Raw genomic sequence first — 27,826 nt, 5'->3', positions numbered from 1 at the left:
TCTTCTACTCCAGAGTTTTTAGGGCACTGCTTTTTTCCTTTTTCTCATCCTACTGATCTAACTACTCCTCTTCCCTTTGTTGTTGCTCAGTCTTCTCAGTTGTGTCCAACTTTTCATGACCCCATTTGGGATTTTCTTGGTAAAGGCATTAGAGTGCTTTGCCATTTGCTTCTCCAGCTCATTTTACAGATGGGGAAATTGAGGCAAACAGGATTAAGTGACTTGCCTAGGGTCACACAGCTAGTAAGTGTCTGAGGCTGGATTGGAACTCAGGGAGATGAGTTTTTCTGACTCCAGGTCCAGCACTCTATCTACTGTGTCATCCAGCTGCCCCCTTCCCTTTGCTGGATTGTCTTTGCCAGAAGGTCAAAGTGTGGGTGCCAGAAGGTCAAAGTGTGGGTGTAGCCCAAGATTCTAACTTGGCACCTCTTTTCACCTCTTTACTCTTTCTCTAGGTCAGGGATTTTGGGCAGGGAGTTTTTTAAAATAGCATTTTATTTTTCAAAATACTAACTTTCAACATTCACTTCTGCAAGACTCAGTGTTTCAAATTTTTCTCTCTCTTTCTCCCTCCCCCCCAAAAAACAGCAAACAATCTGATAGAGATTAAAAATATGCACTCCTTTTGAACATATTTCCATATTTGTCAAGTTGTGCAAGAAAAAATCAGACCAAAAGGAAAAAAAATTAAGAAAGAGAAAAACAAACAAAAAAGTGTAAATACTAAGCTTCAATTCACATTCAGTCTCCCATAATTCTCTCTGTGTATGTGTAGAGCATTTTCCATCACAAGTTCTATTGGAATTGCCTTGGATCACCACATTGCTGAGAAGAGCTAAGTTTATCACAGCTAATTATCACATAAACTTCCCGTTACTGTGTACAATATTCTTTTGGTTTTGCTCATCATTTCTTATAGAACAATAATATTCAATTCCATTCATATACCATAACTTATTCAGCCAGACTCATAAAATTTGGAAGGACAAATCATCTTGTTTATATCCCTTGTTTTATAGAAGAAACTAGGAGATTGGAATTGGGGCTGAGTTTGGTGTTACCACCACTGTTCTGGTTTAGAGTTTGTGTTGAGAATCTAATTAAGGTTATCCTGGAAATGTGGACATGAGCAAAACCTACCCTCTAAGCTAGACTAGTTTTTCTTTAAAAGTTATTGAAACTGTCTTGAAGATTTCGGTGACTCAGTATTAAGCCTCTTGCTTGATCTGGATATTGCTTTTTTGTAGCCTAAAAATAAAAGTGAGCCTAAAGAGTAAAAGCTCCTCTCTGTCTCTCTTTTTCTCCTTTGTCCCTCCCTCTATCCCTCCCTCTGTCTCTCTTTCACCCCCCTCCATGGGCAACACAGAGGCAAGCAATCTGAGGTCAACTGAATCAATGCTGTGTCCTTACTAAATATTCTTTCTCTGCCATGACTAAGAAAAACATTTAATAAATGTTAAAACAGTCCAGGAGCATCTCCTTCCATTCCAATTCTGAACCTGAAAAACCAGAATGATCTGAAATGGGTATATGACCTATTTTACAGAAAAGGAAAGTGAGACAATTTCTCCAAGCCTACAGAAGTTACGACTTGCAGTTCATGTTCCATTTTTCATCTCCCACATCATCAGATAGGCAGGTCACATAATTTAATTTCAACCATCCTTAGTTTCCTCATTTGTAAAATGAGAATGGTAATAGCATCTACTTTATTTTTTTTTAATGTTAATTGTGGTTTTTTTTGTTGTTTGTTTATGGCTTTTTTTATTTACAAGATATATGCATGGGTAATTTTTCAGCATTGACAGTTGCACAACCTTTTGTTACAATTTTTCCCCTCTTCCCCTCACCTCCTCCCCCAGATGGCATGTTGACCAATACGTGTTAAATATGGTTAAAATATATGTTAAATACAATATATGTATACATGTCCATATAGTTATTTAATAGGATCTACTTTAGAAGGTTGTTGTGAAGATCCAATAAGATCACACACATACAATCTCTTCCCTCCCATTTCTTATCCACCTTGGGTTTTGGGTGGGATTACAGTTAAGTGTTAGAGTTGGGGACTGAGTTCGAGATCAGGATTCACTGTAGAGTTTGCATTAGGTTTGAAGTTAGGATTATGAGATTAGGATTAATATCAAGTTTAGGGTTGTGTTTGGGATAGGACTGAAGTTGGAAGAGAGTTTGTATTTTTGCTTGATGGTGTCCCCAGAAGCAAAAAGTGCAAATAAATATTATGCATATCTAAAAGTTCACAGAGCTCACTGCTAATAGCCTACCTCTCATATCTTACCTCAATCCTTCCATAACACTTTGTTTGCGGCTCTGATCGATATTTCAAAATCATATTTGTATGCACTGATTCATAAAGTAATGTGTAATTAAAAAGTTAATATAGATATAAAAAAATTAAATGCATAGTTGGCGGGGAAAACTTCTCCTCATACATGTAAGCAATTTTAAAAATTATATAGATGTGTGTGTGCGGGCTATCTCCCCACATAGAATGTATAAGAATATGCCACAAGCAGCACATTAGTGTGCCTGTGCGCCTTCTGCCTACAGCTCCTCCTGAATTGCTTGTTCTATATTTTATCATCTGGGCCAACTCTCTGTGAAACCTCACAGCTAATTTAATTTACAAAATGAAGTCGGGAATCTGTTTTTTACAGAGAAGAAAGCCGCAGAGCCGGGAAATGCGTCTAAAATCAAACCCTCCTACTCCTACTCCAAATCAGGATTCTTTGCACTTCGGTGCCCTGTGTTCCTGGTCCAAGCAAGTCAGTGGGATTCGAATGAGGACAAAAAGCGTGAGAACTGATTGACTGCCCAGAGAAAAGCAGGGTTCAAGTTTGATACATTCTAGCTGTGGCTCTGACCCCCTCACTTAGGTTCTTCTAGTGTCTTTGCCAAGGCTCTAAAAGTGTAAGTTGCAACCGAATGACCCACGTGTCGGGGGGGATTAGCTCTGCTGATTTGTACCTTCCCCAGCACCGGACCACGGCCTCAGCATTAAGGGGGCGTTCCTGCTCCGACGATCCGCCAGGTCTGGCCACGTGCAGGCGTGGGTGCGCGCGCGTGCGCGTGAGATTCGGTGGCGCACCCTCCTCCCCTCCCCCCGGCTCTGCTCACTACCGACAGGGAACTGAAGTCCCGTCCTAGGGCGCCCCGAGGGCGTGTGCGTCCGGGGAGGGGATGAGGTAACGCTGGTCTGCGTGTGAACGAGGGATGTCACACGCTGCGCGGCGCATCTCATCAGGACCACGGGATCGCCCCGCTGGACACGCGCTCGCGCCCTGCGGTCCCCGTGGGCTCCCCGCTCCGGCCCGGGGCGTCCCCGCTTCCCGAGCTCTCTGGGCCCCGCCCTCCGCGGCTCAGCCTGCGGGGGCCGGGCCGGAACTGCGTAGTTGCTGGTGCTCCAGCCCTTCCCGGTCGGTGCGGCCATGGGCTCCGCGCTCCCGGCCCTCCTCCTGCTCGTGTTCCTGGGCCTGTGGCCAGAGCCAGGTCAGTGCCGACGGGAGGGCGGGCGCCTGGGCAAGAGATGCCTAAGCCCCACACCCGCAGCCGGGCGCCCAGTCCCAGCTCTTCCTCCTGCCCCCCTCCCCCAATTTCTAACTCACCTGATCCTCAAACTGGGAGAAGCCTTGACTCAGAGCTGGAAGGACCTCAGAGGTTTTCCGGTGCAGCTCTCCCCTTTTACAGAGCGGGAAACCGAGGCCCAGAAAGGTGCAGTCACTTACCTATTGAGCTGGACTGGAAACTCGTACCTGCAGACTCCGAAAACGGATGTCTTGAATCTGCGTGAAACCTCAGTGTAAAGGAGCGCGGCTCATATACGACCTCAGACCCACTTAACCAGCTAGGTGACTGGTCGAGTAACGTCTCAGTTTCCACATCTGAAAAATGGGGATTTTAATAGCGCCGATCTCCCAGGGGGTTGTGAGGATAAAGTGAAGTAGAGTGGACGTGCTCTGCAAACCTCATTGTGTGCATGTCATTTTCTCCTTTTAAAGATACCGTCGCATTGGATATTGCTACTTTATATTTAAAAGGGAATAGAACATGAGACTAGTTATATGTGTACATTCAGACTTCTTGGCTTTAGAGATCCTCCCCCGAGCCCATCCTGCAATATCAGAGTAGCTGGTTTCTCCACGCCCCTAGATCGCTTCCTTTGCTGTCCAGATACCGAGCCTTTGCTTACACAGGCTTAGGACATCCCTCATCCTTTTTCTCTATCTCTTTGCATGCTTTAAGGTGCAGTTTAAGGGCCCTCTGATCTAAATTTCTCTCCCTCTCACCTTTATTTCCCCCCAGCCTCAAATAACAAATTTTTTTTTTTTTGAAACTTGCAGTGATCATATAAATGTGATCTGTTATGGTTATCTGTGTTTTGCCTCTTGGGTAGTGAGTTCCCTGGTACCCTGTTTTACCTAAACTGTATACTTTTTTTTTCCTAAGTAAAATATTTTATTGATAATCTTTTATATTACTGTCAATTTCCCATGACTCCTTCCCCTATAGAACTGTTCTTTGCAATAAATTCTGTCATATTGTTCAGGTGCTTTTCTTTGTGACCCCAACATGGACAATTTTATATAATGATTATCATGTTGCTTATCTGCTCAGGAGGCGGGAGAGGGGTTAGAGGGAGAGAATTTGAAACTCTGAATAAAAAAAAAATCAATGTTAAAATAATAAACATTTTTTAAAAATAGAGACAAACGGAATTAAACTTTGTGCCTCCCCTAGTACCTAGCACAGTTCTCAAGCATACTATAGACATTGAATTAATGTGTATGAACGGATAAATGAATTTCCCCTTGCATTATATTTATTGTGTCATAGCCCAGGTTAGTTCTGTCTTTCATCTTGCAGGCAATGGGCAAGATGACAGCATGGTCCAGCTACCAGGTGGGACATTCCAGATGGGGACAAATTCCCCAGATGGCAAAGACGGGGAAGGGCCTACTCGGGAAGTAACAGTGAAGTCCTTTGCCATTGACAAATACCCTGTCACCAACAGAGATTTCAGGTATGGCATCCACTCTTCTGGTCAAAGTACTCTCTCATTAATCCTCTTCTTTCTTAATCCACATATCTATGGCAAAGAACACTGAAAGGCTTTTAAAAAGCACTTTCATATTTATCATTTCATTTCATCTTTATTTTCATAACAGCATAAGGAAACTTGTTTCCCTCCTTTTTAAGACAAATATGTGAACTAGGGATGGATAAAGCAAAAAAAGAGAACCTATAGACCATTATCATTCATAACTATCAATTAAAAATTTTTAGGATTTGGATAAGCAAGTTGGGAAATTTAAGGGACTTGAATGAATGCATGAATAGAAAAAAAATTATTGTGTGTCTGCTGTGCTAAGTGCTGGAAAAAAACTCAAAAGTGAAATAGTGTTATCATCTTACAGTTTACATTCTAATTGGGGAGACAATATATAGAGGGAAGTGGTAGCCAGGAAAGGAAGTTTTGGTCTGGGGAATGTTAGGTTTAGTAAGTAGAACCATAGGACAACAATTTTGGGAAGCAATGGTGATACCAATTCAATTAACTGAGAGCAGGAGATGTGAGATGTGATATGCATGGACCAATAGAATAAATGGCAAGATGTCCTAGATGGATAGCTAGGCGGGATGGAAAGCCCTGTTTGGTTTGGTGCCTTGTGGGTAGAGTGGGCTACATGAGCTTTTACTCATTCACCAGTCAACAAGCTTAACTTGGGTTAGAAATTCTGAAAGTATATCAACTGTCCCAGGGACCAAAGGTCCCTTTGAACTTGCCAGAACTCACATAGAGAATTCATAGGAAAAAAGTCAAGTATCCTGACTGATTGGCTGATTGGCTAGTGTATGCTTAACATGGGCACATCCCTGAAGGACCTGGGCAGATGTCTGCCAACCAGAAAATCCCTGTCAACCCAGAAGTCTGGAAGAATGAGAAGGAATATCTAGGGAGACTAACATCTGGACTGAGGGGTTGATGGGCTTTGACTCTATCAAACTTGTCCAGATTTCACAGAATCTCTCTTTGGAGAAGGAAAAAGGCCACGTCAGGGATTTAAATAATTAGCATTTTTAATATTTAAAAATAAAAATAAAAATTCCCTTATACTTTTCCATTTCAGTTAATACCCTCTACACACATATAGTGTCTAAAGGTTTACAAAACCCTTTCTTTTTTTCCTGTTTGTATTACTTTCCCATTTCCCATTTTTAGCTTAAATAGGGAAATAGACTTGCCAAGGCCAAAAACAGCTATCAAATGACTCAATTGGAAATTGAGTCTAGAGTTCTAGCAGTTCTCTCCATCAGCGTTATTTTAATGACCTGCCATTCAGTCTCTGAGAAGCAGCTCAACTGTTACCTCTTTCATAGAGTTTTTCCTAATCCCTTTTTTGCACCCCACTCTCAGCAAGCATGATTTTGAATATATACACACCACACACACACACACAGAAAAAATTATCAGATACTCTCCCTCTTCTCAAAAAAACCCTTTGGTTCAATCATGTCCAATTCTTTGTGACCTCAAGGACCACAATACACTAATACCAATGGCTTTTTTGTTTGTTTTTTTAAACAAAAATACTGGAGCAATTGTGTCATTTTTTCTCCAGAGGAAAAGAAGAGTCCAGGGTCACACAACTAGTGTCTAAGGCCAGATTTGAACTCAGGTTTTCCTGACTCCAGGCCCATCCTTATCCAATCAAACATCTAGCTGCCTCCAAAAAACAAACAAACCAGTTCAATAAACCTTATAGAGTCTTCTGATTGTTCTAGTGATTCATGCATCTCTTTTGCTCCCATGACCGTCTACATTGTGTTTTAATTATTGATGTACATCTCTCATTTTCCAAACCAGAGTGTAAGATGCTTGAGGGCAGGCCCTGTCTTAGTTCTCTCTGGATCCTCACAGTGGATTCAGTGCAGTACCTTCCATTTAGGAGGCACTCAGGAAATGTTTGTTGAACAAATGAATTCCGCAACATGAATGACGGGCCAGGCAACATTTCTCCTCCCAGGGAGTTTGTCAGGCAGAAGAAGTACCAGACGGAAGCTGAATCATTTGGGTGGAGTTTTGTCTTTGAAGACTTAGTATCTGATGAGCTGAAAAAGAAAGTTACCCAGAAGCTGGAGGTAAGAGGGGTCAGTAGTGGTGTGGTGAATGAGTAGGTGGGAAATAGGGCAGGGCACATTGAGCAGGGCAGGAGCTAGGGAGGACCATGGAGGCAGGGGTGGCCCGTCATGAAGAATCAGGTCTTAGAATTAGGCACAACTGAGACCGAGGCCTAAACTCTTCTTCAAATGATTCCTAAAGTCTCTCCTGCTCCTAACATGTTGTGCATCACATCATGGATCAAGGATTAGAGAGAAAGTGCACACAGATCACAAGAGCTCTCTGAGCCCATTCCCATTTTTTCAACTTGGAAGAAAATAAAGTAATGAACAGCAAAGAACTCCATGGGATATGAAAACGAAAAAGGTCATCTGGTCTAGTGCACCCTGTCAGGACAAGCTTGTCTTGCGAGAGCCTATCCAAGTGCAGAGAAGGAGCAGCAAGATCTTCCAGAAGGAGAATGCATCATTTGCACCCTCCCGTTGGAGTCCCCCACGGCTTCTGCCCCTGGATAAGTTCAGGGGTGGGGAGGAGAAGTAGGAGGCCAACATCAGGGAGCAGGATAGCTCAGTTGGTCCTTTTGTCTATTTGCAGTCTGCACCCTGGTGGCTCCCCGTGGAGAAAGCGTTCTGGAGGCAGGTGAGCTTGGCCTCTGAGTTCCCTTCTCCCTAACTTCTGCCCTATGTAGTCCCATTTTGGAGGCTGGCCTCCTTTCCCAGATGGAATAACCAGTGTGGATGACAGAATACTTCAGGTGAAGTATGTGAGCCAAAGGAATTGGGTTTGAATCCTAGCTGTTGATTAGAAATATGGCCTGAGGCAAGATACTTTTTTAGTCCCCAGTTTCTTCTTTCATGAGATGAGGATCATTAGGGTCCTTTCCAGCTCTGAATCCTATCATTTTAGGACTAAATAGCCAAACAGGCATTATTCTTTCTTATCCTGGTCTCCTGATATCCTGATTTGAAACCCAACTATGTCACTTCCTGCCTGTGTGACTATTGGGAAGGTTCTGTCCTTTTCCGGGTGTCATGTTCATCATTGCACCTCAAAGTTCGGAAGCTCTGAAGCTGACCCTTCCTTGTCTCCCTGTTTTCCTCATCTACAAGATGGGAGGAACAATACTCCCATGACCTGAGAACAGGATGGCTGTGCCAGAAGCACTCAGGAAGCCTAAAAAGGCTATGGAAATGGGTTTTTGGTACCTCCTTTCTGTTGCTCCCCTATCCTTCAATACTTTTTTTCTTCTGTGGAATGGTGAAAGCCTGGCCTAAATACATCTCCAGGTGTCTCCCCTCCCCCTTCCTGCCCAATCAGCCTGCAGGTCCAGGCTCTGGCATCCGAGAGCGCTTAGACTTCCCTGTGCTGCATGTGAGCTGGAATGATGCCCGAGCTTTCTGTGCCTGGCGAGGCAAGCGGCTGCCTACCGAAGAGGAGTGGGAGTTTGCTGCCCGGGGAGGGCTAAAGGGTATGTCATTCTTTCTCCACATGGATGGGGAGCAAGAGTACTGGATTTGGGCCAGAGTAGCTGTGTGACATTGGGTGAGGGCATCTGAGCTGCACCCATGGATGCTTTGCCTCCCCAAGAAATCCAGCCTTCCAAAAGCATATGCTTAGGGGGCTGGTGTTTTAAGAGTTTGATAGGCAGAATCTTAGATTCTTAGATTCATCCCCTTCTCTCCCCTCACACGGCCTCACCCTCTTTCTGGCTTTTGTACCTGTATGGTCCTATTCTGGAAATAGGTGAGCTTGCTTGACTTCTAAGCTAGAGACAGGTGAGTTTGGCTTTTTAGTTCCCTTCTAACTTCTGCCCTATGAGGTCCCATTTTGGAGGTCTGACCTCCTTTCCCAGAGGAGTAATTGGGAATCGTCTGGGTAATTGCTCTTTCTCTCTCCAAACTATCCCTTAACACATCTGGCAAAATCATCTTCCTAAGGCACCAGTCTGACCATATCACTGCCCTACTCAGACACCTTCGCTGGCACCCCATTGCTTTCAGGAAAAAAAAAAATCTCTACTTCTTAGCCTGACAGGTAAGGCCCTCCACAATCTATATCCTGTTGAATAATAAAGAACCAGGACAGATAACATCCTCTCCATCCCTCTCTTTCTCTTGACCCTTTCCTCTTTTTCTACTTCTCCCTCTCCTTCCTTTTACCTTCATTGCACTTTTATTTCTCCCTCTCCTTCCTTTTACCTTCATTGCACTTCTACTTCTCCCTCTCCTTCCTTTTACCTTCTGTTCTTCCTTCCCCCTCTGCTCCCCAGCCTCCTTCCCTGCTCACTCATTACTTCCCCTTCAACTCTGCCTCTCACATTTACTTTCTTTTCCCTCTTTACTTTCCCCCTTTTATCATTTCCTTCCTCTTGAACTTCTTCCTCTCCTGATTTTTTCTTTTGTCCCTTTTCCTCATCTCTCTCTTTTCGGCAGGTCGAGTGTATCCCTGGGGGAACCAGTTCCAGCTGAACCGCACCAACCTATGGCAGGTAAGACTCACCATATTTGCCTCTCCTGTGGCAGAGGCTCCTGGGGCCAGGAAGGCCTCTCCTACTCCCAGAACATCAGGGTGGTGGCAGCCAAGTACTGAGGTGGGAGCTCCCCACCTCAGATAAGGAAACCCAAACTTAGCCTTTCTCCCGGGAATGGTGGGCGGCCTGGTCCTGGCCTGCCTGTTCACTCATGGAAAAGCTCTGATCCTGACTTCTTTCTTCCTAGGGCAAGTTTCCCCAGGCTGATACAGCTGAGGACGGTTTCCATGGAGCCTCACCTGTAGATGCTTTCCCTCCCCAAAACAACTATGGTAAAGCCAATTAGCACAAAGCACACAGTACCACAGATTCTCAAGCTTTTTTCCCCATGTGAGACTTACTGCTACATGCCCCAACCCTGGGAGGTCCAAATTATTCTAGGAAGAGAAAATCCTCAAAACTTCCCTGGAGAAGGGGATGAGGGGTGGTGTTGGGCTAATAGATGCAGTCTTGACTGCTGAGCCAGGTCTGTCACCATTCATCAGGACTCTATGATCTCATGGGCAATGTGTGGGAGTGGACGGCATCCACATATAAACCTTCCATACCTGGCCAAGACAGGAAAGTTCTGAGGGGAGCATCCTGGATTGACACAGCAGAAGGCTCAGCCAACCACCGGGCCCGAGTCACCACAAGGTAAGAAGGTGACTTCTATTCCAGGGGAAGAAAAGGGCCTGGAGTTTCTTGTAGCAGTAGTAAGAGAACTTGGAGACAAATAACCTGAGTATGAACCTTGGATTAACCACCTGCCACTGGGCATACTCCTCTGGATCTTGGTTTTTCTCATCTGCAAAATGAGACCTGTGCTGGATGACGACCATTGAGATCTTTCCTAGAACCATGATCCAGAAGGGGAACAAAGCACAGAGCTGGTACCTCCTTAAGCTAGCTTCCTGGGTCAGTCTAGTGCACATCAAGCTTGAAAGTCAGGAAGTTTAGAAGGCAGGCCTTCGGGTCCCATGTTCATGTTATTCTGCCTTTTGATTCCCCTCCCAGTTCACTCTTGTCCAAAGTGATTGAGTAGGGGTTTAGTCAGTGGTCATATCACCAAATTTAGAGGTAGTAGCTGGTTTGACCCCCTCACTTTATAGAAGAAGAAACTGAAACCCAGGGAGGTTAATGTAATTTATATGATCTTAGAGATCATCTAGTCCAATCTCATTTTACAGATAAGGAGATTGAGACCCCAGGAAACCAAGGGGATCCCAAGGACAGATAAACAGTGAGCAGCACAAGTGGCTCCCAGGTCTTCTGACCTGGCATGACTTGTACAAAGTCACATGGTCAGTACTCTCTTAATATATGTCTAAGACTTCACACTTTTACACTCCCAGTAGTGAGGCATTTATTGTTAAGTAAATGTACTGTTGAGTCCTGGGATGGTGGACAGACTAAGGGGAGATTCTCAGAAAGGGGCTCATCCTCAGTGAGGGGATCATCCATCCAATGGGATGAACACACGCCTTACAGCATTGTTCCCAGGACAAGTTGTAGGCGGATAGTCTCTGAGATGTTACCTGGTGCAATCGGGCGAAAATGAGGCCCCAGGAGGACAAAGAATTTGCCAGAACTCCTAGAACAAGTCAGAAAGTATGAATTTTTTGAAGACTCTAAGCTACAGTGAACAGAGTTTCTCAGAGCACGCTCTTACTGTTCAGATGAGGGGGGAAGTGCTATCTCGAATCTTGATCCTTGACTCTTTTCTTTCTGTTCTGATGGCAGGATGGGCAACACTCCAGACTCTGCCTCAGACAATCTGGGATTCCGTTGTGCGGCTAGCCCAGGCCGGCCTCCTGGGGAACTATGACCAGAGATCAAGAAACAAGGAGAACAATCCCCTACAACCCTGCCCCCTGGCCAGCCAATGCCTTATCAACAAAACATCGGGCCTAGAGAAGGGATAGCTGGAGTGACTCCAAACTCTACCCTGACCACATAAGTCATTCTGCCTGTCTCAATCCCCATTCCCCAGTCCCCACTGAGTCCCACTGTGCTGAGGACTCTAATGCTAAGAATGACCAGGACCTACAAGACTAGGCCCATCCCCAACTCAGGGAACCAAAATCCTCAGTATTAATTGTAGTTTAAGTATGACAAACACATGTTCCTGCACATTAAATGGAAAAACAAAGCTTGTAGCTAAGATTTATGGATTGTTGAAAATGGATTGGATCTTTAATACCATGGAGTACAGAAGTTCTCAACCTAATTTAGCCACAGAATACAGATTTGGGTCTTGAAATGCATTTCTTGGAACTCTAAAGTACTTCTCAAGAGGGCAGGGGTTGGAGGAGATGAGGTTATGAAATATTCTCTGAAAATTAAGGGAAGGGAAAGGGAAAATCTTGGAATGAAATTTAGTTTTTCCACGTCAAAAATTATTTTATTTTAGTTATTTCATTATTTACACTAATATTATAGAGCAGTATTATCATATTTAAGAGGGAAGAATAGCTTTATTCCCAATGAAACACCTAATGGTATTGTCATTTCTAGTTTTAGAACCTACTTCCCAAGGTGGTTGTGAGGATCAAGTCAAAAGTCCTTAGCATACAGTAGGCACCATTTGCCCATTCCCTTTCTTTCCCCTTCTGTGGAATCCAATTTGGTTATCAATGGTCTTATATAAACCCCTCAATTTGACAAGTGGGGAAACTGGAGCTCAGGGAAAGTGACCACCCCAAAGCCAGCAGACAGGACTAATCTTTTTTTCATTCAGTACCGGGTAGTTTCCTCTATTAGGCAAAAGTTCCCAAGAGACTATTAGGTAGGCAAGGAATGGGAATGCCCAGATATGCAGAGACGAGGGCAGGAAGCAGTGTCCATGCTTCCCCATGCTCACCCTCCCAGATTTCAGGTTGGGTTCCTAATTAGCAGAGAGGGGACACTGTGCCTCTTCCCTGGAAAACCCAGTAAGAAGGCAGCCTTAAGTCAGTACAAACCCTTTCCTCTAGGCATGTCCTTAGACTGCAGCTTAATGCAATCACCTAGATTTGCCTCAGAGCCCACTGCTCAGAGAGGGTGACTGCTAGAATCAAACAGCTCCTGTCTTGCAGAGCTGGGACCAAGGACCATGGGTCCTCAGAAGAACTGACTGGGGTCTGAGATTCCTTTTTCTTTGCCCAGTGGCAGTAAATATATTGCAGAATTGGCACAGGCCAAAGGGACACAGGCTTCATGGATCAGTACTTGTGAATCTTCTCACTGCAATCAGGAGCAGAGCATATCCTGGGGCTGGCCCTCTCCCCGATCATTACACAGAGCTGTGCACTGAGAGGCAGAGGCTGGATTTTAGTCACAACTTTCCCACTCACTAGCAAGGCCTTAAGCTCTCTGGGCTTAAGAAGAGTCAGTGACCTCCAGGGCTCTTTGGAGTGCTTAAAACTATGTCCCTTGTGCACCAATAATGTTGTGAGCTTACATTTTAAGTGGCACCATGCCTTAGAGCTTGCCTCTGCTGTGTTTTGGCTGTGTGACCTTGAACAAATATTCTGGGCAATGAACTCTCAGAGAAGCAGGTAGAAGGACTTTCCTTCAGAGTTTCCAGTTTCACCAAAATCATTGACTCCTTTCTGTGGTTGGAGATTGGAGCGTTAAGTATCATCACTGGTTTACATGTTAGGAGAAATGTGTTCATGTTCACCCAGCTAATTTGTCCCCAGACTTAAATCTCCCAGAATTCCTTTTTCTAGTTGAGCCTGTTGCTGATCACGGCAACAAATCTACCATCAGAATATTTCCTGCTCTTTTTTCTTATCAGCTCACATCTTTTTTTTCAAACTTCTCTTTCTATAAACTTGTGGTGACCAGAGACTGTCTTTTATTTTATCTTCCCCATATGTTCCATAAGTGCCTGTGGATGGATTCTTGTTTTTGGCTGATATTCCAATAACAAAACACAATTGTATAACATTTTTTGCATAAAAACTTTCCATTTATTTTGTACTCTCATAGCTGCCTCTTTTTGTAGCATTCAAACTTTGAAAATTCCACCACTCTTTCATCAAGACAGATGGTTATCTGGTCAGTGCTGCTGACAGCTCATATTCAAACATAAAGGGAAGTCAAGGCAATACCATGCTCTAATAACATGTATCCAGGGTACTTATGCCCACCTCCCAGGTGAATGAATTATAATATATGATAGAGATGTTAGCCTTAGCTCACTTCTTTGACACCAAATGTGAGCTATACAGTGCTGAAATATGTAATAACTCAGTCTTTCCTTTGAGGAGCTTGTACCCTCTCCTGTGTACTTCTGTCCCTCCACATCCCCATACTCCAGGCTACATATGGAATAGCACTGAACCTTTTTGCTTGTTAAGTGGATACTAACCAGAACTTGAGACAACCAGTATGAAAATGAGTAATAACTCAAAACAAAAGCAATGTCTCAGTTATAAAACGCTGATTTCCATTTTCTATGTGGGACAGTGACCGCAATCTCCCAAAATATAAAATGAAGGATTTTCTTTGCGTTGAAGCCCCTGTAAACTTCAGGTGTCCACTCTTTGGTACCAGCATAATTAGAATAAGCAGGCAGAGCGGTAGTATCTTACACAGTGAAAACCAAGCTAGTCTAACACAGGGAACATTTATGATACATAAACCAATAGTGAATGGTTGATTCATCCCACCAGGAGCCACTGCCAGGAATAGCACTGAATTTACAGGCCCACCAAAAAAAAAAACAAAAAACTTTTATGCCCCAAATACTCTCTCACTGATAAACTGAGACTAAAGAACAAGGCTCTATGTACCAGCAAATGGATCCAGGCACATCCCTCGTGTCTGTTATTTTAGTGAAGAGTTAAGTCCAAGCACCACCAACTGCAGAAGGATTTGATGAGGGTCGTAAGGATCACAGCCAATCAGAGGCAGGGAGTGTGCAACAGGGAGAACACAAAAACATACCGGAAACTTATCTACTATCTAATTCAGATTAGTCTGAGGTGCTGCTCTGATCCAAAACGATTATCCTATGTTCATTTTTTAAAGGAGAGAAAGGAGAGGGGATAAAAAATTACTTTAAAATAATTTACAAATGGATTATTTCTATTCAACTGAAATCTATTCAATTAAAAAAAAAGAGATGTGCATCATTAGGGAAACTTGTGTGGTGGGGTATATAGCATAGCCTCTGTCTCATCCTCTGCAGAGCACCAATAAAATTACAATCAAAACCACTCTCTGTTATTCATTCATCCCGTGCTGAGTTCAGCTGTCAGTTTCATTTTCATTAGCCCTTAGCACAGAAACTTTAAATATAATACAATGCTGGAATCCCCACCTCTCTTAGCATGCTTACTCCAAATGCAGGTGGTTTTTGAGAGTTCTGCTAATGTTGCATAAAAAAGGGGGGCTTAAAATACACATGCATCTAACACCAAGTTACCTGGATGGCTGGGTCCAACCCAGGCGATGCCACAAACCAGGTTTCAGTTCTTCCTGATCTGGAACAAGTAGACCACAAGGAAATGAGCAGGAAATCCCAGCAAAAACCCTTAAACATCTTTGTATTCAAAACAGGGCAGTGGCAACTCAGCCACCCTAGTGTGTCAGACTATTCTGTCTGTAGTTGGTGCTATGTAGGGTTCTCTTCCTCCCTCTAGAAAAATATTCATTTTAGAACTATAGGGAATGGACTCTAACCCTTAAATTTTTAATCTATTTATAGCTATTCCATATTGACTATTTTTAAAAGGCAAAACATTTCAGGGACTCATGATAACTGGATTTGTATGATTGAGAAAATATATTATAGAAAATTGCTATGAATTCAATACAGCTTTTAAGTGAATTTGCATTTCATTCAGTTCAACCGCAGATCTGTACTTTGGAAAAATTGAACTATGTATAAATGTAGGCCATATCATTTATTCAGCCAACAGATTTGTTTGCTTATTGATTACACTAAGTTATGTAATGAGATAGACGCTTGCAAAAATTTGTGCGCTCGGGGGCAAGCTAGGTGGTGTAATGGATAGGGCACCAGCCCTGAAGTTAGGAGGACCTGAGTTCAAATTTGACCTCAGATACTTAATACTTCCTGGCTGTGTGACCCTGGACAAGTCACTTAACCCCAATTGCCTCAGCCAAAAAACAAACAAAATTTTTGTGCTCCCTTGAAGGATTTGAAATTCAAAAGTTGGGACACATAAACCAACCCAGGCAGGCCATTCATGTTAAAGACTTACTAAAATACTGCTCAGATCTCTATACTTCACAGCATCTATTTTCAATTTGTAGGAGCAATGAGCTATATGGAATTAGTTAATGCCATGGTAACCTGAAAAGAATGAACCCGCCACCCATCAAACAGCTGATCTGCTGCCAGAAAGGAACCTCTGCCATTTGTAAATGGTGTTACAGGCATGAAAAGTTTTCTAAAGCAGTTCTGAAGTCAAAGTGAGTTGAAGATTTTTCTATAATATGTGCCCTCCATTTTAGTTCCATATCAGCCATTTTGATTGATTCTGCAATCCTTTTATGAATTGCCAGACAACAAAAAAAATTACATTCTATCAATTGTCCTTATTCAGATGCAAAAACAAACTCCTTTTGGACTGACAGTTTACTTTAAGAAACAGAATTAGGTATTAATGACATGCCTTCCCTCCAAACAGAGACAAAATAAATTAACAAAAGCAACATGAATTTGGTCACCAGCAGGCAACTATTTCTGAATAAAATTTCTACTCCTCAAGACATAGGACATTAAATAGAACTTATTAAAAGAAAAATACCTTCAGGGCTCCCAGGAAAGCAGTCTATTTTCCTTCTCTCTGCTTTGGACCCTTCTTCCCCCTTTTTCTTCTTTTCACCAACTTCTTGATCTGTTAGACTTGTCTCCCTTCAATAAAAGGATTCTGAGATCAGACTATGAGAAAAGGAGCCAAGAGAGCAATATCCAAAGGGCAAAGTATACAATATCAGGCTAAAGTAGGAGCCAGTTTCTTATTCAACATTTCAATATCTCAGACTCACTCCTAAAATTCTTTCTAAAGTGAGAGTTAGCTACTTGAGAAGAACCAGAAAAATACAGTACACAGTAAAAGCAATATTATGTGAAGAACAACTATGATAGATTTAGCTCTTCTGAGCAATAATGATCCAAGTCAATTCCAAGGGATTGGTGATAAAAAAATACTCATTACATCCAGAAAAAGAATTATGGAGTTTGAATGCAAATCAAAAGTATACTATTTTCACCTTTTAGGCTGTTTTTCCCCCCATGGTTTTCTCCTTTTGTTCTGAATCTTTTTTTCACAACATGATTAATGTGAAAATATTTAATTTATACATATGTATAACTTGTATCTGAATATTTGCTGTCTTAGGGAGAGACTAGGGGAAGGAGGGAGAACAATTTGAAGCTCAAAATCTTACAAAGATCAATGCTGAAAACTATCTTTACATGTAATTGGAAATAAAAATACTCAAATTAAAAAAAAATAAAGTAAAACAGTTACAGATTAGACTGAAGATTCTCAAAATTTCCACAGATCATAGAATCGTGATTTAGAGCCTAGAAGAGTGTTTGGACTCTTGGAGTTCCATTTTGTTCAACAATGTCATTTGACAGATGAAGAAATTGAGGCCCAGAGACACTGAACTGTCCAGTGTCACACAGGTGTAACTGTGGTAGGCAGAATTTGAACTCAGATCCTCTGTTTAAAAATCATTTTTTTCCCACTGCTGTTAATCTTTTATTCTTGAAAGAGGACCATGACATCAGGGAAGTGATACATGCATGTGATTTGGATTGAGGTGAAGTAGGGCTGTGCAAGGTCACCTGCCTCACTTTTTCCTTTGGAGCCATCTGAGTCCAGTGACGAAGTGTGTATCAGAACCCACTTCAACTTCAATTAATGGATAATTTATATTTCCAGAGTTCTTAAAGTTCACAATTAGCTTTCCTTATCACAGCTCTGTGAAGTATTCAGTGCAAATATTATTGACTCTATTTTAGAGAGAAAACTTAAAAGTTTTGAAAAATATTTTCATTTGATAATCATCACAAAGTTTAAAAAAAGTTTAGAGTAATCTTTGAATATGTACTTTTAATTTTAATTGCATTAATTTATTTTATTTTAAAAAACAGAATAAGAAAAATAAAAAAGCAATACAAAACAAAAAAAACAAAAAAGAACATTATCATGTGCCCAGCAGATCATGAAGGAGGATTTGCCAGTTCGAGAAAGTATATATATTAGTACAAGAAATTATATTCAGAAAGGTCCATCTTTTCTTTACTTCCTTGAAAATCAGTTTGCTTTTTTTTCCTTTGTTCTTTTTCCCCCTTTTGTCCCTTTCCTTCTCTTTCCCCCCACTCCCACTACCAAGTAGGTTATAGTTAAGGATATATTTATGTAGATATTTACATAAAACGCACCTTGTGCCACTTCCCCACATACATACATCCTTTTTATGCTGGCTAATTCTTTAATTCTGCTCCTTAACTTGCCTTGCTATTACTTACCCTCTCCCCACCATGGATCTTTTCTCTTGTTTTCTTCCCTCACTTTTTGCTTCCCCACCCATCCATCCATTCATTTCTTAGATCTTGAAGAGTGCTATACTCTTCATGGTATATATGTAGTGTTACCTATTCAACCCATTCCCGATGTAAATTTTTGCAACTACAAATCCTCCTCCTGGCTTTGTCTCTGTGTCTATTCTTCCTCTGCATTTCATTTATATAACATAATTACTATTTTTACCTTAACTCTGCCTCAATCTTTCTTTTGAGCTACCGTATTGTTGATGTCTGTCTTAAAGATATGACATACATTTCTCATGTAAAAAAAAAATTAATCTCTATTGAGTTCCTTGAAATTGATCTTTGATATTGGCTCATATATTAAATTTTCTGTTAAATTCAGGTTTGGTTGGTAGAAAATCCTGAAAATCTGCAAGCCTGTCCATTTTTTCCTCATTCAATATTATAATTTTGCTGGATATATTTTTGGTCATGGACTTATTTCTTTTGATTGCTGGTAGATATGATTCTAGGACCTGTGGTCTTTTATTGTGACTGCTACTAACTTTTATACAATTCTAATTGTAGCTTTAGCATATTTGAATTGTTTTTTTCTTGTTTCTTACAAATTCTTCTTTTTGATCTGGGTGTTTCTCAATTTGGCAATAATATTTTTGTGTTTTTCACAAAGGATTTCATTGAGATCGTGATGGGAAAATTTTTCCTATTTCCATTTTCCCTTTGTGTTCTATCATTCAAGGACAATTTTCTCAGATTATTTCTTGTATTATTGTATCAAGATTCTTTTTTTTGGTCACAACTTTCAGGTAGTCCAATTACTCTTATATTTTTTCTTCTTGATCTGTTCTCTAGATTTTTTTTTATAAGATGCCTTATTCTGTTCTATTTTTTTACTCTTTATATCTATCATATTTTCACAGGCTTTCCTCCCCCTTGCCCAATTCTAATTTTCAAAGAGTTATTATTTTTGTCTTTGAGACTAGATTTCTTTTTTTAGTTAGTTAACTTTTTTTTTCATAATCTCCTTGTTTTTCTTAGATTTTTTTTCAGCTTTTCTTCAATGTTTTTCATTTGATTTTAAAATTTTTTGAGTTTTTCTAAAAATTCTCTCCACACAGGGAGCCATTTCTCATGACTCTTTGGGATAGAAGATGTTTTTACTTCACTGTCCTAGTCTGAAGATGACCCCCTGGTCTTCCTTGTTCCCATAATAAGTTTCTAGGGTAAGATTCTTTCTTCTTTGCCAGTTTTTTTTTTTTTTTTATACAGGTATTAGTGTAAGCTCCTCTAATCATGAGGTGGGGGGGGGAGAGAAGGGTGCCCCATAAGCTTCACTTCTCTGTCCTGGAACTCCAAAGCAAAAGTTCTTCTCTCCAGCAAGTGCGAGATTCTGGCCCCAATGCCTTTGCACTCACCAAGTGCTAGTTCCTTCTTGCCCAAAGCCAGATCCCTGCAGCATAGCTGAGCCTGGTGTTTCCCATCAGCCCAGACTCAGTCTTCTCAGACTCAGACCCTAACTGCACACACAGTCCTTAGGAGGTGAAAGTTTCTGTGGTTCCTGCTGAGGCACCCACCATACCCAGCTCTTCCTAAGACTCCCCACTAAATGTTTCTCCTTAGTTAGTTAAGAGGTGTTTCCTTTCTACACAAACATTTTGATGTATACAGGTTATTTTTATCTTTAAACTCTTTGGGGTGTATGCCTAGAGGAGCAATCTCAAGATCAAAAGGTATGCATATTTTGGTTTTATTATCTTTAGTTTTCCCATCATTATTTCTGAATATAGCTCTCCTTTACCAAAAGTCATCCCTTTTATTATTTTTTATTTTTATAATAGCCTTTTATCTTTCAAAGTACATGCAAAAATAATCTTCAACATTCACCCTTGCAAAACTTTGTGTTTCAAATTTTTCTCCTTCCTTTTTCTCATCTTTCCCCTCCCCTAGACAGCAAGTAATTTAATATAGGTTAAACATGTGCAATTCTTCCACATTTATCTTGTTGCACAAGAATAATCAGATTAAAAGGAAAAAAAACAAGAAGCAAAACAATAACAACAGTAACAAAAAGTGAAAATACTATGTTGTGCTCCACATTCAGTTTCCATAGTCCTCTCTCTGAATGCAGATGGCTTTCTATATCACAAGTCTATTGGAATTGCCCTGAATCACCCCACTGTTGAAAAGAGCCAAGGCCATCACAGCTGATCATCAAATAATCTTGTTGTTGCTGTAGTTCTCCCTTTTAAGTACATTGGAGAGTTGGCTAAAGGATCCCTCATTAATTGAGCTCCTTCAATTCATTTGACAAGATTGAAGAAGGTAAAGGCTAGATAACAGGGATATAATTATGGTTTTTCTATGTTTTTTGGGGGAGGTTCCTGCTGTGGTTCCTGCTGAGGCACCCACCATACCCAGCTCCTGGTGGTGGTGCCATTTGCAACTCATAAATGAAGTGGCAGGACACTACAGTGTCAGAGACCTTGGCCAGGTGTGTACCTATGTATGTCTATTATCATATTCTACATGTCTGACATCTCTTTCCAGTGATGCTGTATGTAGCTGGGAAAAATGCATTCCAGGTTTTTGCAGCATTCTGCCATTATATTGAATGACATTCTCTTATCATTTCTTTCTGTATTTTGTTATTGCCATGTAGAAATTTTCATTTTTGTGGATTTATTTTGTATCTTACAATTTTATTAAAACAATTAATGATCTCAACTTTCTTTGCAAAGTGATTTCTTTGGATTCACTCTCCAAACTAATTTGGCAATGGAACACTTTAGCTTGAAATATGCTGATGGTATTCCTAACATGTTGGCTACCATAGGAGGAGATCATAATAATAAGGGGACAATAAGTCTCAACTAAGGAAGGAAGGGGTGCCCACTCTGAGACCAGGGAACTTAGAATAGAATGGAAGCCACACTATACTCTAAAATATGCCTCTATGTCAAGATTTTACTAAGCAGTTACTAAATGCTTACTAATCAGCAATGGCTTACCAATAAGTACTTTGTCAGCCACTCCTCTTCTGTTTCTCTTCTTTCTCTATTGGCCAGTTCTCTCTCTGACTGGCTAGCCTGTCCCTTCTTGGGGACAAGGATGCATATTAGCTATGAAATTTGTGGCCAATTGGAATGTAGCATTGAAGTTTCTCACAGAATCCTTATTCATATCACACAGTACCACAAAATTGAGAAATGCTACCTCCCCTTTTCCCTCTCAAAGAGATTATTTATAACTATGGAGAAATTCAATTTTTAGATCTTTCCATTCCTCTTAAACCAAATCTATTTTAGTTAGACAGTATCAACAGGATTTAGATCTGAAATGGGTCTTTTTAGCTCTGGTGCAACCACCTTCTTTAATTATGAAATTATACCTAGCTTTTTTCTGAGTCAAAAAGTCTTCAAGATTTTAATGAATGTCTAGCATTTCCTTCTTTCATTCATTACATACTCCAGAATGACAAACCTTTTTTCTCCTAAGGTCCTTTTCATTTCTACAACACTAACTAATTATCCCTTTTTGGTCAAAATAATAAAAATATATAATGCAATCACTAATAAATTCTACTTTATGTTTGTATAGCACTTTTAACTTTTCAAAATCTTTTTATTCTTATTATTTAATTTTATTTTCATAACAACCTTGGAAAGTATGTGGAAAGTAGCATGACATAGCAGAAAGAATGCAGTGTTCTGCAATCAGATAACCTGGGTTTTCCTGTGATTACCTGGGCTAGATCACTTAAATGTCTCAGTTATGAAAGGCTCTACCTGCTCTAAATCTAGGGTCCCTTGGAAGGGGAGATGAGGGTAGTCAAACCTACTTCAAAGAAGTGAAGTGCTTTGCCAAGATTATTTTTTAATTGACAAAACCCAAACCAGAATTCAACACCACAAATCTTTATTAAGCATCTGCTCTGTGTGAGGCATTATGTTCAATGGGGAACAAATAACAAAAGAAAAATTATTCTAATTCATGAGGAACTCACCTTCTACCTGTGACAAAACAGGTATCCAGTCAAGAATATCGTACCAGATCAAAGGATATAAACAGATGAAAAAATTGAAACTATTTCTAGCCATATGAAAAGATGCTCCAAGTCATTATTAATCAGAGAAATGTAAATTAAGACAACTCTGAGATACCACTACACACCTGTCAGATTGGCTAGAATGACAGGGAAAGATAATGCAGAATGTTGGAGGGGATGTGGGAAAACTGGGACACTGATACATTGCTGATGGAGTTGTGAATGCATCCAACCATTCTGGAGAGCAATCTGGAACTATGCTCAAAAAGTTATCAAACAGTGTAGAACTTTTGATCCAGCAGTGTTATTACTGGGCTTATATCCCAAAGAAATCTTAAAGAAGGGAAAGAGACTTATATGTGCCAAAATGTTTGTGGCGGCCCTTTTGGTAGTGGCAAGAAACTGGAAATTGAATGGATGCTCATCAAGTGGAGAATGGCTGAATAAATTGTAGTATATGAATGTTATGGAATATTACTGTTCTGTAAGAAAAGACCAGCAGGATGATTTCAGAAAGGCCTGGAGAGACTTACATGAACTGATGCTAAGTGAAATGAGAAGGACCAGGAGATCATTATACACTTTAACAATACTATATGATGATCAATTCTGATGGACCCGGCCCTCTTCAACAATGAGATGAACCAAATCAGTTTCAATAGAGCAGTAATGAACTGAATCAGCTATACCCAGCGAAAGAACTCTGGGAGATGACTATGAACCACTATATAGAATTACCAATCCCTCTATCTTTGTCTGCCTGCATTTTTGATTTCCTTCACTTCCTAATTGTACACTATTTCAAAGTCTGATTCTTTTTGTACAGCAAAATAACTGTATGGACATGTATAGATATATTGTATTTAACTTATAATTTAACTTTATACTTTAACTTTGTATTTAACTTATAACTTAATGTTAAAGTATAACATGTATTGGTCAACCTGCCATCCGGGGGAGGAAAAGGGGGGAAGGAGGGGAAAAATTAGAACAAAAGATTTTGCAATTGTCGATGCTGAAAAATTACCCATGCATGTATCTTGTAAATAAAAAGCAAAAATATATATATATATATATATATAGTATCAGAACTGCAAGCCCTGATGCCATTAAAATCAGGATTTAGCTGACGATTCCAAATTTGTCCCATCCTATCCCAATCAAATTTCAAACACATTCTTTTTCTAAATGGCAACTTTTATACATAATATGCTAATTTTTTCTTAATTTCTATAATCATATAATCTATAATCAATTGACACCTAGGTGTTCATTTGCAACAATGCAATCTTTTCACTAGACAAGTTTTTCAAAGACCCCAGATAACAGGTGAAAAATGAAAATCAGACCCACATAATATAATATGTGAATAATCCCCTAGTGGGGAGCAATAACCTTGCAGGGCTCTTTGTAAGACCTTGAAGCTCCTGGCTCTTCTCAGATGGCTGTAGCCATCTTTCCAACTCCTCATCCAGAGTAGAGTGAGCCCTGTCCGGAGGCAAAGTGACCAAGTTCAGGTTCAATGTTTACATGTCCTTCTAAGTTCATATAGTTCAACTTATTATTGATGAAGTGACTAGTCTAAGCCCATATAATTTTAGAGTTCAAAGAAAACTTAAGAAGTCATTAAGTCAAATATTTCATCCAGTATAGGAATCATTTCCACATTATTCCTGGTAAGATGGCCATCACTCTCTCAGTGATAACTCCCATGAAAAGAAGTTTCCTCATGAGTAAAATGGTGATAAGAGAAATAGTGGAGAGTGTTCCTAATTTGGGGTCAAAAGACCTGAGTTTAAATCTTGGCTCTTGTGCCATTTGTGATGTTGGATAAGTCACTTCCCTTTTCTGGGGCCTCAGTTTCCAATCGGGTAATGAAGAGAAGCTTCTAATAAAATAAAGAAACCTATAGAAGATTTTGTTTTGATGATTTTAAAAGAATGAAAAAATGGAAAGGGAGGGGAAAAAAGAATATACTAGGGGGAAAAAGGAAGAAGAAAGGTAGGAAAAATTATCTTACAAAAGTATGTAAAGTGGAAAACCAGAGGAGGAAGGGCTACGGTCAAATTGGTGATCCCTGAATCTGATCTCATCTGAACTGGTCAAAGAAAGGGAGAAAAAAAAAGTTTGTTGAAGAAATATATTTGATTCAAAAAGGAAACAGAAGAGAAAGAGGAGAAAGGAGTGAGGGGAATAAGAGTGAGGTACTAGTTTTAAGTTGGCTAGATCTTGGAGATGATTAAAAACACCTTATCATATTCTCATCTGAATTCTATTTATAACTATAGGATACATCTAGGAATTTATTTCAAACTCCATATGGGCACAGCTTCTCTAACTAATTTTTGGTTCTGTGAATTCTTTTCCCCTTCTGGGACTGAGTTTTCCTTTCAACCCACTTCTATTCACATCATAAAGGCAAGGAAAGTAAAGACTGCCAACTTGCTTCCTTAATTACCTCCATGGTGATTGGTTCACTTATTAGGAGTGACTCTTGGAGAATGTTCTCTGAGTCTCTCAATTTGATTTACAAAAATTTTCAGTAATTTAGATCTCCTCTGCTGGGTTTTTTCTTTTTCTTTCCAATTATGTATCATTCAAAAAAGCAGACTTGGCGAGAATTTGGTATTTAGTTTCAATGCACTTTCAACAATATTAACAAGCAACTCAAAATATTGTTTAGAGAGATAAAAGTCCTAAATGCTCAGTCAAGAAGGGTTTTCTCTCTTTTAGGAGGGATAAAAGTTGGAAGTAGATCAAAGTAGATGTGGGAGAAGTAGATTTCTACTCTAGGAGAATACATGGAGAATGCTTAGTCTCACCAAGAGCCCCTGCCCCAGTGCCTGCAGATGGAAAATTAAAGCTGTCTTTGCAGTGTCTCTTCTAAAGTGAGTGTGTTCCTGGTGCCTATATTATTTCCCCTAAGAAATTATAATCTCTTTAAAGGTCTATGTCTTAGTCATTTTTGTTTCTTCCTTAACTAAGAAGATTAAATCACAGAATCTCAGAATTCAAAGGGACCTCAAAGTCAATTTAGTCTAGGCTATATCTAAAAAAGGATCTCTTTTATAATATACTCAGTGATAATTCAGCTTTTACATAAAGACCCACCCTCCTCTTTCCTCCAAGCAACTCTTAGTAAAGTTCTAGTTGTAATAGTTTTTCCTTAAATCAAGTCGAAATTACTTTTCTGCAACTTCCAACTACTGTTCCCAGTTTTGTTCTCTGAATTGAACAAAATAAAATTAATCCTTCCACATGACAGTTTTTCAAATACATGAAGACAGATGGCATGTTCCCATTAAAATTTGTATTCAAGGTTATTAAGATCTTTCTTTTTCTTTTTTAGTTTGAAATCTGATTCAATAGTGTAATTTTCTACATGGAAACTCCCTTTACGGCCAACACTGCCATAGATATAAGACTCAAGAGTTGCCTGGGATCACTGAAAGTTAACAGTTAGGTCCCATGAATGAATTCCTTGAAATGATCCTATTATTTAAATGTGGACTTTCCATTGATTGGGCTGAGACTAATTTGTCATATTTTACAAAATTAAAATTTCAAATACTGTAAAATGTGAATACATATGACAACTTCACTACTTGTTTGCACTAATTAGGATCAACCTGTAAAAGGACACACAAATGACATCAGAAGCAATTTTAAAATCTAGGGCTTCCTGAACCCAAGGCTATGGAATTCAGATTCTCCTACAGAATCTGAATTAGCATTTCACATGTATAATCCCAAGAGAGAAAAAATTATAGGCATATTAGGAGAACTTGATTCTTTACATGAAAGAATAACCCTAGACCATTCTTTTCCTGGCTCTTGCCAAATATACCCATATATACTGACTGAAAGGACTTTTTGCTTTCAGTCTTAAGTATATTGATGTTTCTATTCTTTTCCCCAAAACAATTCCATGAATAAAGCCTAAGTGTGTATTCCGAACTGGTACCTCTATAGTCCTCTTTAATATTAGTGAACTTTGAGTGAATAATGGAACATTCAACTCTCATAAAGATCCTTTATCAAACTATTTCAGCCCTACTGGCCTACCTGCTGTTTCTTTATAAATGGCATGCATTTGTCCAGGCTGTCTTTCACAATTACCCTTCTCACTTCTACCTTTTTAAAATCCCTAGTTTCCTTTAAGGCTGAACTCAAGTACTACCTCTAATAGGAAAGCTATTTTGATTTTCCCAGTTACAGGTACCTTATAATTAATGAATCTTTGATGCCCTCCAGTGGACACTCCTCAGCTTACTGATGTTTTTCATAAAATGTGATGTCCAGGATTTAACATAATAGTCCAGACATACTCTAGACAAGGCCGAATATAGGGACTATAATTTCTCTGGCCCTGTTTTTAGACACACCTCTCATAATGTAGCCTAAGACCACATTAACTTTCTAGATCCCCTTTGTATAGTATTCTATCTCTCTAAAATGCACCGAAAAAAGCCCCTCAATCTTCTGTACTATAGGGAAAGAATATATGGTATGCATACAGTGATATGGACAAAAGTTTTCAGGAAAATACAACTTCTTCACTAACCTGTCTGTCTCTTCTGTTAAGTACAGAGTTTCTTTGGTCCAAAGTATACTGCCATCTTCTCCTTTATTTTCAATTAGCTTTTCTTCTAAATGCCTTTGATCTAGAGCTAATTAAAAAGATTTATTTAAGCAGAATAGCAAAAGATTTTAAAAAACTTTTAAGAAAACAAGCTGAAAAAATTAATATTGAGTTAGTACAATCTATCATATTTAATACACTGCTTTTTCCAATTCTTCTGTTTCAGGAAGGTATTTCTTATTCTCCTATTCAGTTTCCAGAAAATCAAACTGTCCTCCTCAAGCTCATTTTCCTAGTGGCCTTTTAAATTTTTTTAAAGATACAGACAACATTAAAATACTTTGGAAGCATAAGAGCTTTAGATCATGGTCAAAAGTTCAAAGAGTCTTGCAGATCAGTAAAGCACTTATCACTGGTGATACTCCATATACATAGAGCTGCCTCAAGCTTCAGCTTCTCCTCCTTCAATGTTCCAGGCTCCAAATTGGACTCATCCAAAAATCAGAGAATGTTGTAGAATCCCTTCAGGTAGCAGTAGTAGCAAGCACATCAGGGCAAAGGCAGCTTTATATTTTTATTGATCATCTATACTTGCAATTGTCCTGCCCTAAGATAACCAAAAAAAATGGGGACTAGAAAGATATTTTAATTTAAGTCTTGGTCCCATGGACACAAAATCTTCTCATACTGATCACTGATTTTTTGAGAATATAATTCAAGGCCCAGTGATCTCCTAGGATCTGATCTGATCAGATCACATTTATGTAACACAAGGCTATCCACTGGAACTTCTCTCTCTCTCAGATTTTTCCACAGAACATATCATGTGCTCTTTGTCTTAGAGTAAAGTACTAAGACCATGCTGTAAAGGGCTCTCAGCCAAAGGCCAGATTTCTAAGTAGACATACTTTGGCAACCTCTTCTATAGTATGATTTAGGGGACAGTTTCTTGGACCATCTTCCTCCAAATCTCTTCTACAATTCAATTATAGTTAAGCAGAAAAGAGATAAGATTAAACACA

The 27,826-nt window shown here is 39.9% G+C and overlaps 2 protein-coding genes across 6 annotated transcripts in view; one reads left to right on the top strand and one right to left on the bottom strand.

The window, feature by feature from the left end:
• Positions 1 to 3,095: 3,095 nt before the first annotated feature.
• SUMF2 (sulfatase modifying factor 2) lies at positions 3,096 to 11,817 on the top strand. Of its 2 annotated transcripts, XR_007953242.1 has the most exons (10): positions 3,096 to 3,513; positions 4,888 to 5,044; positions 7,050 to 7,164; positions 7,739 to 7,783; positions 8,462 to 8,612; positions 9,577 to 9,632; positions 9,862 to 9,946; positions 10,160 to 10,310; positions 10,844 to 10,957; positions 11,397 to 11,817. XR_007953242.1 is itself a non-coding variant. In XM_051994161.1 (9 exons), exons 1-9 carry the CDS (start codon positions 3,453 to 3,455, stop codon positions 11,479 to 11,481), a joined length of 906 nt encoding a protein of 301 aa, XP_051850121.1. In that variant the 5' UTR covers positions 3,144 to 3,452; the 3' UTR covers positions 11,482 to 11,817. The 2 variants fall into 2 exon arrangements, 1 of the variants encoding a protein (XP_051850121.1); XM_051994161.1 differs by lacking the exon at positions 10,844 to 10,957 and having other exon boundaries at positions 3,144 to 3,513.
• A 1,514-nt stretch (positions 11,818 to 13,331) lies between these two features.
• Positions 13,332 to 27,826, bottom strand: part of TEX14 (testis expressed 14, intercellular bridge forming factor) — a 133,245-nt gene continuing 118,750 nt past the window's right edge. For 3 of the 4 annotated variants that reach the window (XM_051994157.1, XM_051994156.1, XM_051994158.1), the window contains exons 27-31: positions 26,787 to 26,892; positions 23,618 to 23,710; positions 16,421 to 16,527; positions 15,070 to 15,127; positions 13,332 to 14,653 (exon numbers count right to left, since the gene is read on the bottom strand). In XM_051994157.1, the coding sequence (XP_051850117.1) occupies positions 14,617 to 14,653; positions 15,070 to 15,127; positions 16,421 to 16,527; positions 23,618 to 23,710; positions 26,787 to 26,892 (401 nt within the window). In that variant the 3' untranslated portion in view covers positions 13,332 to 14,616. The remainder of the gene's footprint in view (positions 14,654 to 15,069; positions 15,128 to 16,420; positions 16,528 to 23,617; positions 23,711 to 26,786; positions 26,893 to 27,826) is intronic. The other variant, XM_051994160.1, reaches the window with a different exon arrangement.

This window comes from Antechinus flavipes, chromosome 4 (assembly GCF_016432865.1).
Source record: "Antechinus flavipes isolate AdamAnt ecotype Samford, QLD, Australia chromosome 4, AdamAnt_v2, whole genome shotgun sequence".
NCBI lineage: Eukaryota > Metazoa > Chordata > Mammalia > Dasyuromorphia > Dasyuridae > Antechinus > Antechinus flavipes.
The sequence above is the reverse complement of the archived record's forward strand: the minus strand, read 5'-3'. Positions and strand labels throughout refer to the sequence as shown.

Excerpts from the sequence above, each read along its gene's own strand:
- SUMF2 (XM_051994161.1), top strand. The coding sequence starts at position 3,453 with ATGGGCTCCGCGCTCCCGGCCCTCCTCCTGCTCGTGTTCCTGGGCCTG. Across the intron at positions 8,613-9,576 it reads TGCCCGGGGAGGGCTAAAGG|GTCGAGTGTATCCCTGGGGG; the intron begins GTATGTCATTCT and ends TCTTTTCGGCAG. Across the intron at positions 9,947-10,159 it reads CCCTCCCCAAAACAACTATG|GACTCTATGATCTCATGGGC; the intron begins GTAAAGCCAATT and ends ACCATTCATCAG.